This window comes from Cebidichthys violaceus, unplaced genomic scaffold (assembly GCF_023349555.1).
Source record: "Cebidichthys violaceus isolate CVI_PGR_0920_01 unplaced genomic scaffold, fCebVio1.0.p SCAF_1, whole genome shotgun sequence".
NCBI classification, from domain to species: Eukaryota; Metazoa; Chordata; class Actinopteri; order Perciformes; family Stichaeidae; genus Cebidichthys; species Cebidichthys violaceus.
The window spans coordinates 12,151,493-12,163,538 of record NW_027176262.1 but is presented as its reverse complement, the minus strand read 5'-3'; the positions used below and the strand labels follow the sequence as shown (position 1 = coordinate 12,163,538).

The following is a 12,046-nucleotide window of genomic DNA, read 5'->3' as shown; positions in this document are numbered from 1 at the left end:
TGATTATTTTTCGATTCATCACAGAAAGATGCTTACAAGTCTAAATGCAGTATTTAAAAGGGTAAATAATAATACAAAACCTTGTTTGTGCTAGTAGTTTTGTCACAACCATAACTTTTTTTATGACATTTTTTATATGACATACAATACTATGACTTTCTGAACAGCATACCATCAATGACATTTTTTATGGCATACTATATTGTGATTTTTAAAAAATGATTTTAAGACTATTTTCTGTATGACATTTTTATGGAGTCTATATTTGTATGGCATACTACACATTTTTTATGATTTTTTTTTAATGGTATACTGTGAGACTTTTTATGACACATTTTAAAGGAATACTATAATTTTAATGGGATACTAGATTATGGTATTTTCTTTTACTTTTTCATGACATATGATATTTTTTATGGCATATCTCTCATCTCTATAGTTGTGACTGGAAATATGTAACTTTTGACAGCATTAACCCCGTCAAAAAAATTTTTTTAGTTGGTGATCAAAGTCTAGCTTTAGAAAATATAAATATTTAAACGATGCAACAGAACCAGTCCTTGAGCTCCTGCTGGATCGACCGTCTCGGGAGCTTTTAGTTCTGGTATGACTCAACAGTTTATATGAAGCACTTGGTGTGATTCATTTTTCCAGGTCATTAACCGACGCCTACACCATGCAACCCTGGGGCGCTGTGAGACGGCTGCAGTTTGTAGTTACAGGACAATTGGGTTATGTGGGAAAGATAGCAGAGTGAGTGTGGTAGAAAATACTTAAGTGTCAGCTCTGTAACCGCGTTTCAATAACCAGGATGAACACAAAAGCACCATTTGAAAGTATTGTCACAACACACTGACAACTTATGTGACTCCATGACACAAAAGAAAACACCAACCTACCCAATATGTTTATGTTCAATAAACCTTTTTTAATCTCAACAGCAAGTTAGCTTATGTGTGGTCAACATCAATAAAGGTAAATATAAAAGTGGATTTCTATTGATAGATTGATGCTTTGTTTTATCAGCAGGAGGTGAAATTATGATACTTGGAAACCCATCCACTAGAATCTTCATGACTTTAGTCTTCAACTAGAGAAATATTGCTATAATACTTTTAAATGGCATACACTGATTGACCAACAAGAAAAAGCACTGTAGAGAAGCGGACAAAGAAGCTCCAAAACTCCACACGGTGGGTCGTACTGGGAAACTTCTGAGGGACTTTGGTTTTGTACCTTTGTAAAACCTGGCTCTACTTATTTTCTGAAAAAAAGAAATAAGAAAATAAATGATAAAAGGGTTCAACCAGAAATAATAGTGCTATTTAAAATCTTAATTTAGATTGAAAATACGGAAAAGTAAAAGGCACACTGAACACTTTTTCACGTTCCACACAAAATTCACCTTCGGCGCACCGAAGATTCACTACACCACTAATTTGTACAAAGAACGCCCGTCGTAAACTGACAAGTGTTTCTCTTTCTTGGATTAACACAATCAGATAAAGTATTACTGTGTCTGGTCTTTCTCTGAAAGAAATTTGTTTTGTGTCCATTATTGGTGGGGAAGAGAGAGGAGAAAGGTGTTTCCGACAGATTCCGGTTTGTTTCATCTTCCAGGAAACGGCGGCGAGATACAAACCTTTTTCCCGCCTCCTCCTCTCTCGCTACATCTCTTCTTCCCCTTGTTGTCAAAGTGCTCCAGTAATCAACCTCCACAGATCATCCTGTAGCTGTTCTAGCCTGACCATTGACAAAATGAAAGCAAATAATCATCAAAATATTCACTTAAAGGCAAAATCCACCCTGGCACTCTTACACCCTAACCCTTTCAAATGTCCTTTCTAAAAGGATATTTTCAACATGACCCACAAACTGGGTGTGAGCTCATTCCCGTCAATAAACTGTGGGTGCATGACCATATGAGCACATCAATCATTTATAAATCTATGGGTGGAACAATTAACGCAACCACAGGACCTGACTAGCAACATGTCTTGTGGCTGCGCTGCACTCTGGTCTATCAAGGCCATTATTAGTACCTCTGTCCTTTTGACTGTTCAACGTCACAGCTAAAAGGTGAGTTACCAAGCATTTGCATGGTTGTGATGTCAGGTGTGTTATATGCGAGAAATATTATACTAAAAATAATGCAAAAACTGTGCATTGCCAACAGTGTTACTCTGTTGTAAAGGTAGGTTCAGCAATGAATTTCATAATCAACATATTCACATCTTTTTAAAATGTTTATAAATAAGCCTAAAAATGATTTTGGACTGTTGGTCAATTTTAGGGTGGATTTTTCCTTTAAGTCTCGCACAGGACTGTAACAACAGTTGGTCCACATTTTCTAGCCATCATTTAAGACCGTTAACTGCAACTCTAAAGTCTTCTAGTCAAACCACATCTGTACTTAAGAGTCTGATTGTGAACTCTACAGTCTGTCCAGTCCAGTCTACAGACTGAGAGACCGTCTGGTTTTGAAGGCTAATCTGACAAACACTCGAAGAGTTGAACACAAGATCAGAAAGGTCAGGCAGTTTGGCAGATGGTCACAGTCCAATAATCTCGTCGTAACATTCTGACGTTCGCGGTCCTGTTGTTCCAATGAAAAGATTTTTGTTTGTTTGTTTTTAAATCATCGTTATCTGTCAGAGAAGATACATCTGTGCGCTTCAAGTAGATTGAACACAGTCAAAGTGCTGTTAAAAAAAAAAAGAAGATCTCTCATCTTGTTGCGGATTCACCTGTCAGTCAAAGAGCGGTGGTGTGCATGTAGTCAAAATCCAGTGTCAGGTGACTGATGTTCTGTTGGTCTTCATCTCACTGACGCCGCAATGTCAGAGAGAAAAACATTCTTTCATGAAGCCTAATGCAGGAATCGTTAAGGGGCCGTTCCACGATCATAAACATGATTAATCTATAACACAACACAGAGTCATGACTGGAGCACTGAGGATGTAAACCAGAAGTATTCTAAAAGCTACGACTGTGCACTGAGGGGGAAAGCACAGTTTGTTATTTTTGAATGGAGACGTCAATACAGTGTTCGTCTTTTTCCGACAAATGTCATGAATGCAGAGAAGTTGCACTATGAATTGTGCAAACAAACATAATCACACTCACTCTCCGTCTCCAGGCTTGTCCCTGCACTTTCAGAGGCGAGTGAGGGGGAGATTAAGTCCTGGTTACATCATCAGCTCAAGTGATGTCACTGCTGACGACTCAGGTCCCCGGGTACCAATCAGAGTTGGCTGTACAGGTGAGGCTTCCGTCCATAACCCCTCAACATTAAGGATTAATATTGCTTCAGTATTGCCACAGAAATAGAATAATATTGTCTAAAAACACCACAACTTCCTAACCAAACACAGGTTAATTACATCAGCCCTCATTTATCAGGCAAACGCATGACCCACAATTCAACTGTTAAACAGACGTGTGGCCACCTGCAAAGTGTGTGCAATCGGATGGAAAAAAAGCAGTTCAGTAGTGTAAGAAATAAATCAGGATCAGTAGTTACAATTTAAAAAACAAACAAAAACTATTATTTATGTCACATGGCCCACACAAAAGCCTGCAGCTACAGAGTTGTGTTGTATATATTATTTTCATTCATCAATTAACTAAAAAAAAACAGCTTGGATAGAGTTCAGCACTGTTAAAAACACCGGCTCAGCAATTATAACTCCCCAATCTGGTGCTTCGTTAGGGTATTTGTTTAGGCAAATGACAAACAAAGGTTACCTGTTGTATATGTTAGTGTTAAAACCTCAGAAATATCACCATCACATTATTCTTTACACCCACATTAGTGTGCAAAATAATTTCTGTAAAATGGAGAAAAACACTTGAATTTGAGGTGATATCCACGGTACCATGATAAATGAGGGCCATTTTTTCTGTTGTTCAGTTGTTTTTTTAATTTACTGAAATGATTAAAAAAAAAAAAAATCCACACAAGTGTTTTGAGAACCAGTCTATTGATGTAGATGGTGTCCTACTTTAAATAAAAAAAACACTGCTAGCCATTGTCCTTATGGTTGCCTGACAGTCAGTCCTAAATTAGTTTGCTTCCGAACCCTTTCTTGGTGAAATGCTGCACTCTGGCAGCAACTCCCCAATCTTCACAGGTGTGACAACAGCAGCCTCGCCAAGTTAGTACGGCGAAGCTCACATTGTGCCACACATCGGACCTGTTCCTGCCTCACACAGCTGATGAGAACAAGAACAGAGGAGGAGAGGGAGAAAAGGAAGTGGGCTAAGGGAGGATTGCGGTAGAAAGGTTGTCTGAGATTTATCACAACTAAGAAATTAAGTTTGTATTAGTCGTACAGAAATGAACACTTTTCCTTCCCTGTTGCTACGCTTGTGGCCTCCACTTATACTTCCAATCACTCTACTCTTGTTGCTGTGTAGGTTCTCATTGCTTAATACTGCTTTCTATTAACCCCTTCAGCTCGGCTTTAGTTGACCAGTACGAAGCCATGCTGGGAGTCCACGGTCTCCATCATCTCGCTGTCCAGGAGAGAGCCCTGCAGGTCAGGCAGGCCCAGGCCGTCTGACTGGCCTGGACCAGCCAAAATCCCAGCCACAGCTCCGGCCTCTCCTGGAGCAGGCAGGGGAAACAAGGCGGGCTCCAGTGGGAACTCATAATGATCTTGGTGAAGACCCTCATTGGAAGGCCCCAAAGCCTGCTGCTCACAGCCTGCAGGGTAGCTGAAGCCCAGGCTGCTGGCAGAGGCTTCATGAGGCAGGGGATGGTGGAGCTGGTGGTGGAGGTGAGATCCAGGAGGCAGGTGTTGGGTGTAGTGGTGGTGGCTCATGTAGGGATCATAAACCAGGCCCTCGCCCGGTTCCATCAAGGGGCTCAGGCTATGGGGGTGGGTGAAGGGAGGCGAGGCCTGAGGACTGCCCTGCTGCTGGGGCTGAGGCTGGTGGGCAGCTGACATGGGGGGGCCCTGAGGGGAACTTTGAGACGCCGCCGGGTCCAGAGCAGGGCCTCCTGTCGGGTAGGATCCTTCAGCTATTTGCATCTGGTTGAAGTACACCGGCAGCCCCATGCCTTGCGACTGCTGCAGGTACATCCTCTTCTGGTTCAGTCTGTGGGGAGCGCAGTAGATCCCACTTAGATCAAGACAACACTTTGAATCAACACAAGGACGAACAAAAAGCTTGCAAAAAAACATTGAATTAAAAAATGGTAGTTTCTGTCCGGTATGATTGCCGTCAATTTGTTCAGCAATTGAAATAGGCCTGTTTTGCTCAATGACAGTTGGAGAAACAGTCAACCAATCAGAGCTTAGTAGATGGCATTAAGAACGGGGACACCGGCTTCCTACATAGCTAGCTTATCACAAAACTACATTCAAGAAAAATAGCAACACAAAAATGGTGAAAAGCATGGATGAGATTGACACAGCTATACAGAAACTGACATGTTTTTTGATCAATATGAAAAGCATTGACAGCTGCTACCAACTGCTACCCAAGAGGCAAGTGCTGTGAAACCAAGCTAACACAGTTAGTAAGTGCCAAAAACTGCACTTCTTCAAATGGCCACTTGAGGCCAGCCCCAAAGGCAAGTCAATCCCAATTGACCTCCGTGTTTAAATGCCCAAATATACAGTAAGAAAAGAGAAAAGGACTGAAAAGGAAATGTGTGGAGCAGACATATACAGTGTTATTTACCTGTGTTCCTGCAGCTGTTGCTCTAAACTTCGAGTGTCCTGACAGAAAAGTTGGCAGCTAGCAGGACTGTTTGCTAAGACGTTGGCCTTTGGGGCAAAAGAGAGATTGGGACTGATTACTGTGTTCAGGATAAGTACCATGGTGACAATTGCTACAAACAGTTTCATTATTGTTGCATCATGGCATTTAATTTCCAAATGATATCACTGAATGTTTTTCAAAACAGCCGTTTGGCTTAAGTGAGAAAGACAGGTGAGTGAAGTTGTACCTGTAGTCTATGAGTGAGGTACTGTGTCTCTAAACTCTGTCTGCGGGACAGGAGAGGCGGCTGCGGCCCACCTTGGTATAAAGCTAGGCCCTCCTGCTGCTTGGACGCCTCACCCTTCAATCAAAAACATAAAGCATTAGAACACGGGACGTTTATGTTCATGTACACACATGCATGTGGTCACACTTATCCCAGATCCCCTCTCCTGTCGGCTAATAAAGCTGTGTCAGGGTCTGGGCGCTTCATCATGTGGTCTAACTGGATTATCCGGGTTGTCTCCTGCCCAAATGCCTGTGTGGTGACTGATCAGCCAGATGCCTTTCTCTAAATGGCATGTACCACAGGGATTACACAGTAGTTAAATGAAATGAAAGCAAATTAAAAGGATGATGGAGCCAGATCATCATAACCAACAAAGAGCGGCGTTATTGCATTATGAGAGATGGACAAAAGGAAAACAACTAGATATTGTCTGCTTCTACCATTGATTTTGTGTTTTATACAGGAAAGAGTAGACATTTTTCCTCAAATGGTTCCTCTTGCTGTGGTTCTGTGTGTGCTACATTTAGTGTATGTGTGCCTGTCTTTGTGTGTGATTGCAGCTTGGGCCTATTGAGTGCCAGTCACTACTATGGGTAAGTCTGACTGACTTCAACAATGGCTGCATTCACTTTGGCCTAGGCTCCAGGCCACAGGGGGACGGGAGACAGTAAACAAGCCACAGTTGGCTGCCTCTCTTGGGGTTATACAACAGCCTGGGTGCCTGTTTTCCTTTTTTTTTCTTCTGGGCAACGCAGGGTGAGGATAGTAGAGGGACTAAAGCTGACTGATAACAGGTTTGGGAAGAGAAAGATTTTTAATGGGTTTGAGTGAAGAATATGTTTTTGTATGATCATTCAGTAAGACTGACCTCCAGGAGGTTGTGCAAGTGGTGCTGTGGTCCCAGGGGGCCCATGGAGGCCCCTTCCCCAGACCCCATCTGCTCCACCAGCATCTGGACTTTGTTCAGCTCCAGGATGCCTTTGGTCCTCGCCAAATTCTGGAGGTGCTGCCTAAACGCAACCAAACCTAAGAGCATAATCAAATCCCCACAATACAAAGTCAGTTTGGATTCTTGCAGCTGATCAATAGAATCACCTCGCTCTTCATAATAGGATATCTGCTGCTCGATCCTCTCAGGGATTCAGGCTAAATCCTCACTGACGTTAGTAAACTGGCTGACCGGTTAGCACTTGTCATTGCCCCTCCTGACAATGTGGTCGGATGTACGTCATGAGCCACTGTGTGTGTGTGTGTGTGTGTGTGCGCACACATGCGACAGGTTTTTGTGTGTGCGCAACAGCAAGTAGCTCTGATAAGACCCATCCAGTGGTGACAAGCTCTTACTGCGAACGATAGGACCTGACTCACCGTGATGGTGGGAGTTATTTAAAACCAGTAGTCAGCAGTCTGACGCAAAAAGAATCCACTGCATCAACACTCTCAAAAGAGGATTACTGAAGAATAAATAAATAACCACGAATACCAACTGGGACAGTGCAGGCTGTCAATGTAGTGCTCAGGAAATAACATTTTTAATCTTTAATTATAGTTTCTACTTGGCTTAAGCACAGGTGATTCACAACCAGCAGGCACAGAATAAGGTAGCTGTAAAGGAAAAAAAAAATGGTAGATAGAGGTTGTTTAACTAGCCTGCCAGCCACAGACTGAACATTTCCTTTCTCAAATCTTTTTATTGATTTTACCACAGACGGAAACTTTGAAGAGAAAGAAAATAAGCATTTATAGCGGGAGAGTGAGAGAAGAGAAGGATGGATAGAGAGAGAGAGAGAGAGAGGGAGTGAGAGAGAAGGGGGAAGAGAGTGAGATATGTGGGCTGAAACCTTCAAAAATATCCGTCTGTGATTCATAATGTGAATCATCACCGTCATAGTCATCGAGAGACTGGAGAGGAAGAAGAGACGGGGAAAAACCAAGTGTGTGAAAGAGAGGGGGAGCTAATGAGAGAGAGGGAATATATATATATATATATATATATATATATATACAGTATGTGTGTGTAGACAGGTGTGAGGGTGCAGCTGCAGCGGTGGTGTTGCGTCTGTGTCATGAGAATCAAGGCTCTTCCTCTTGACTGGTGCTCTGTAGATCCAAGAGCTTCAGACATATGCACGTTGACACTTTGTAAATCAAACTCGCTGCAGCTCGCAGTGACTGGGCTTTAAGAAAACGTGTCGGATCTGGCACCTCATTGAAACTTAGTGTATATACGGCTGATCGGTGATTTCAAAGCATTTCTCTCAACCTGTCTTGTTCACTTCCACTTTAGACAAGTGATTTTTTTATGTGTCCCAGAATATCTTTCTGCAAAACAGGAAGAGCACATGAGGAAATCTGTGTCTGCTGCATCTGTGTCTGCCTCCTTCAATATGACTGACAGCGTGCTCCTTCCCCTCCAACATTGTCTGATACTTAACATCTGGAACCATGGCAAACATTTTATCTATCTATTCTATTGTATCTATTAAAACTGCATATTCTGCATTTGGTTGCGTTTGACTAGGGTCCCCTAGGACCTCAAACCACTGGTATTTTAAATTATCATTTAAAAAAGCACTAATCAAAACAGCAACAGAAAACACTGAGTCATTAGGAACAAACAATTGACAGTCATGAAACATTGGAATGATGGAATAAAGCACCTGTGAGATATATCAAAAAATATACCTCTGGAGTCTGCAGGGACCCCAGCTGCTAGGATAAGGGTTAAATAAATCAGTTGCTATATATTATATAAGTGTTTCAAATCTCTTTCTACACCATTAAGGTGTTAAAAAATGTTATGCGTGTGTTCAGTGACGCATGAAGCTAGAGGTGGGAGGAGAACAATGAAGCGAAGAAGGTTTAGATGGTATTATCGGCAAGAACTTTAATCTACTTTCACCCCTGCACTTAACCCAGTATGAAGTCAATGTAGTCGGAGCGCCTAAAGAGAAGTGAAGAATAGATGGATAGAGAGGAAAGAATTGACAAATTAACATTGGTGGTTCTGACCTTGGGTGAGAGAGGTGTCAGAGGCACGGCGTCCTTCTCTGAAGCTGATTGGGGAGCGATTGTGCGCCTCCCTGTGCTGAGAAGTCAGAACAGCCATTGCTGGGTTGGCGGGCCGAGCGTTCATGAAAGGCGTCGGGGTAATGCCGGTGGCGGAGCTGTTAGCCGGTACCACTTCACTGAGGGATGGGGTATCGTCCAACAGGCCGAGGTCACTTTGCATGGAGCCCATGTCGTAGCCCATGTCTGAGTCCATGCTACCCATGGAGGGGTTGTGGCCTATAGCAAATAATATACCTGGGGGACAAAATGGTTTTTATTCAACAGCTTCGTTTTAGCATTAGACGCATGTGATGGACCCTAAACGTGTGTATTTGATCAGGTTACATCAAACCTTGGTTCGAAGGCCCCGGCTGATTGGTCACCTCAGAGAGGGTGTGTCGCCGCTGGCCAAACCGTGCCGTTTGATAGGCTGAGAGCAGGTGGGGTGGCTCATCCTCCGTGTCGGGCTCCTCAGTCTCGATGCCCTCATCGATTGACGTCTCCATCATGTTGCTGGGTGACGAGGTGGAGGACTTGCGGAGGACAGTGGGGGGGGGCAAGGGGTCCAGCAGACAGCCGTTCACCTAGACGAGGGGCAGTGATAAGAAGGGACAGAAAGACAGATTCCAAATTGACTGAAGAAAACAAGCTCCAAGCTAAAGAAATCCAACACCGTTGGCCGAATCTTAAACAAACATGCACAAAGGCGACCATCATACTGAGAACGAGGGCTCCATTAGTTACTCTCCTCCCTCTGTTGTCACTCCACTCATCACAGTCGGTCTCATACTGGGAGTGTGTGTGTCTGTTACAGCATGCAGGCCTGTGTGTGTGTTGGTGGAGGGTGGGGATAAAGGAATGCAGGGCCAGGAAGTGAGCTTTGACTGAGAGACACACACACACACACACACACACACACACACACACACACACACACACACACACACACACACACACACACACACACACACACACACACACACACACACACACACACACACAATCTGCATGAGTGGCCACACTAACCGGAAAGCCTGGTGTTGGTCTAGAAAGAGCAACTTTGCCCAATTCTCCATCTGTTTTCTGTAGTGTGCTGGGATAGGAATGCTGTTACTCAACCGACACACACACGCACAAACACAAAAGAGGAAAACAACTGAGAAATAGACCAAGAGAAGGGGTGGGGGTCATGAGGGGAAAGTGAGGTTAGAGGATGAAGAAGTGCGGAGAGAAGAAGCTGAATGGAGAGTAAAAAGAAAGCCAAAAACTAAAAAAGAAAAGATGAGCTGTTGGGCTAATGGGTAGGAGGTCACAGCGGCGAGATCGCTGAAGCAATGCAGCAGCTTCCTGTCCATGTGTGTTCACTCAGCTTCGCATTAGGTCATATCATCATCACAGAACCGCTTACATAACCAGGCTCCATTTACGCAGATAACGCACACTCTGTCTCTGTTCTGCTTACAACACACACACACAATTCATGCACATACACATTAACAACACACACATCACTCTTTAATGGAGCCAGGAGAGGAGGTGGGATGGAAAAAGAATGTTGAAGAATGATAGTGCATCTATTTGTGTGCGTGTGCGTAGCCCTGCAGGTGAGTGAGGCCGTCAAATCAGACCACTGGTGTCTGTGTTCTGTAATTGTCGGTCAGGCCTGAAGGAAAAGGTTGCTGGTTGGCACAAATAAAAAGAGAAAGAGTGAGATCACTGCATGTGTGTTATGTGTATGTGTGTGTGCATGTGTCTAGAAACCATGCAGGACAGGCAGCTGTCCTGTCTGATGTGAGTGCTGGCTGAATTCTTACATAAGAGAACAAGTCAGCTGCTCTTTGGCAGGTTGACAGGGCAACCCAGCGCTCAAAACCTCGAAGGAGTACACACACACAGACACACATTTCTGATTCATTGTAAGTGGGTATGCTTATCAAAGTGTATCACTGTCACGCTCACAGGGATAATTTTCTGGACATACTTGCAAGTTGAAAATGACCATAATAACTGCATTATTCGAGAAGTCTAATGTGAGTGAGTTGAGGACAAACACAATCAAAAAGACCCCCTGAAACCTCCGGCTGTGTTCACTGGTATTGGACTTACTTTGGGTGTGTTGACATCTTCCACCAGGAAATTCTGCTCCAGGAGACATGCCGTCTGGGGGAAGGTGAAGGCATCGGAGGAGGCTTGTGGCACAGCAGGGGAGCGCAACAGACGAACACCCTGCGGAAGCAAACCCACCTGGGCTGAACCACTGTTCGGCTGCAGGGACGGAGAAAACAGAGACTTTGATATTACTTCAAAAAAACCTGCTCCAATTCATTGCCAATACTTAACAACACCCTTGATAATAATGTAATTACGACTAAATCTAGCTGCTGTGAATTTCACTCTGTAAGGAGACAAAAAAAAGCAAGAGCCTAGATGGTGAAGGAAATGAATAGAGATTGCAAAGTGTTGCTGAGAAAAGACGGTGTGCAAAGAAAAGAAAATAATGAATCATGTAACTGAGGGGGACACATTGAGATCAAGGCTCGGCGTAAATCGCTGGGCGAAAGCAGATGAAAACAGAACCTGGCTGGATAAATAAATGAATGGGTCGTGTCTGTCCGTTTATTTGTTTGTGGGTGCAGGTGTGAATAATACAGCTTTGATCAGGGAGGAGTGGATGGTAATCTCTGTACACATTATTCAGAACCCCCTTGTCGCCTACCTTGACGACAGTCTGTTCGGCGATGGTGCTGGGCCGTCGCTGGCGAGCGTCAAGTCGTTGTTCAACGGGGAAGCTGCAGCGATGGGCCTTGAGCCGCTCCACCAGCAGGTAGTAGATAGCAGCAAAGTGGTTGTAGCTTTTGTTCTGAAGAGACTGAAGTATGACAGACAACATAAATGGCGGTGTCTTTAATTGACGTTATTACCGAACCACACCTTACTTACATTTGAAAGCTCTTAAAATATACTTAATTTCTTTGCCTGTGTGGAATTATTGCA

The 12,046-nt window shown here is 43.6% G+C and overlaps 1 protein-coding gene across 2 annotated transcripts in view; it reads right to left on the bottom strand.

The window, feature by feature from the left end:
• Positions 1–907: 907 nt before the first annotated feature.
• sik2b (salt-inducible kinase 2b) overlaps positions 908–12,046 on the bottom strand; it is a 44,998-nt gene continuing 33,859 nt past the window's right edge. The window contains exons 8-15 of one of the 2 annotated variants that reach the window (XM_068710937.1): positions 11,769–11,921; positions 11,159–11,317; positions 9,405–9,636; positions 9,014–9,307; positions 6,870–7,027; positions 5,960–6,073; positions 5,692–5,777; positions 908–5,127 (exon numbers count right to left, since the gene is read on the bottom strand). In XM_068710937.1, coding sequence (XP_068567038.1) covers positions 4,467–5,127; positions 5,692–5,777; positions 5,960–6,073; positions 6,870–7,027; positions 9,014–9,307; positions 9,405–9,636; positions 11,159–11,317; positions 11,769–11,921 — 1,857 coding nt within the window. In that variant the 3' untranslated portion in view covers positions 908–4,466. The remainder of the gene's footprint in view (positions 5,128–5,691; positions 5,778–5,959; positions 6,074–6,869; positions 7,028–9,013; positions 9,308–9,404; positions 9,637–11,158; positions 11,318–11,768; positions 11,922–12,046) is intronic. The other variant, XM_068710944.1, reaches the window with a different exon arrangement.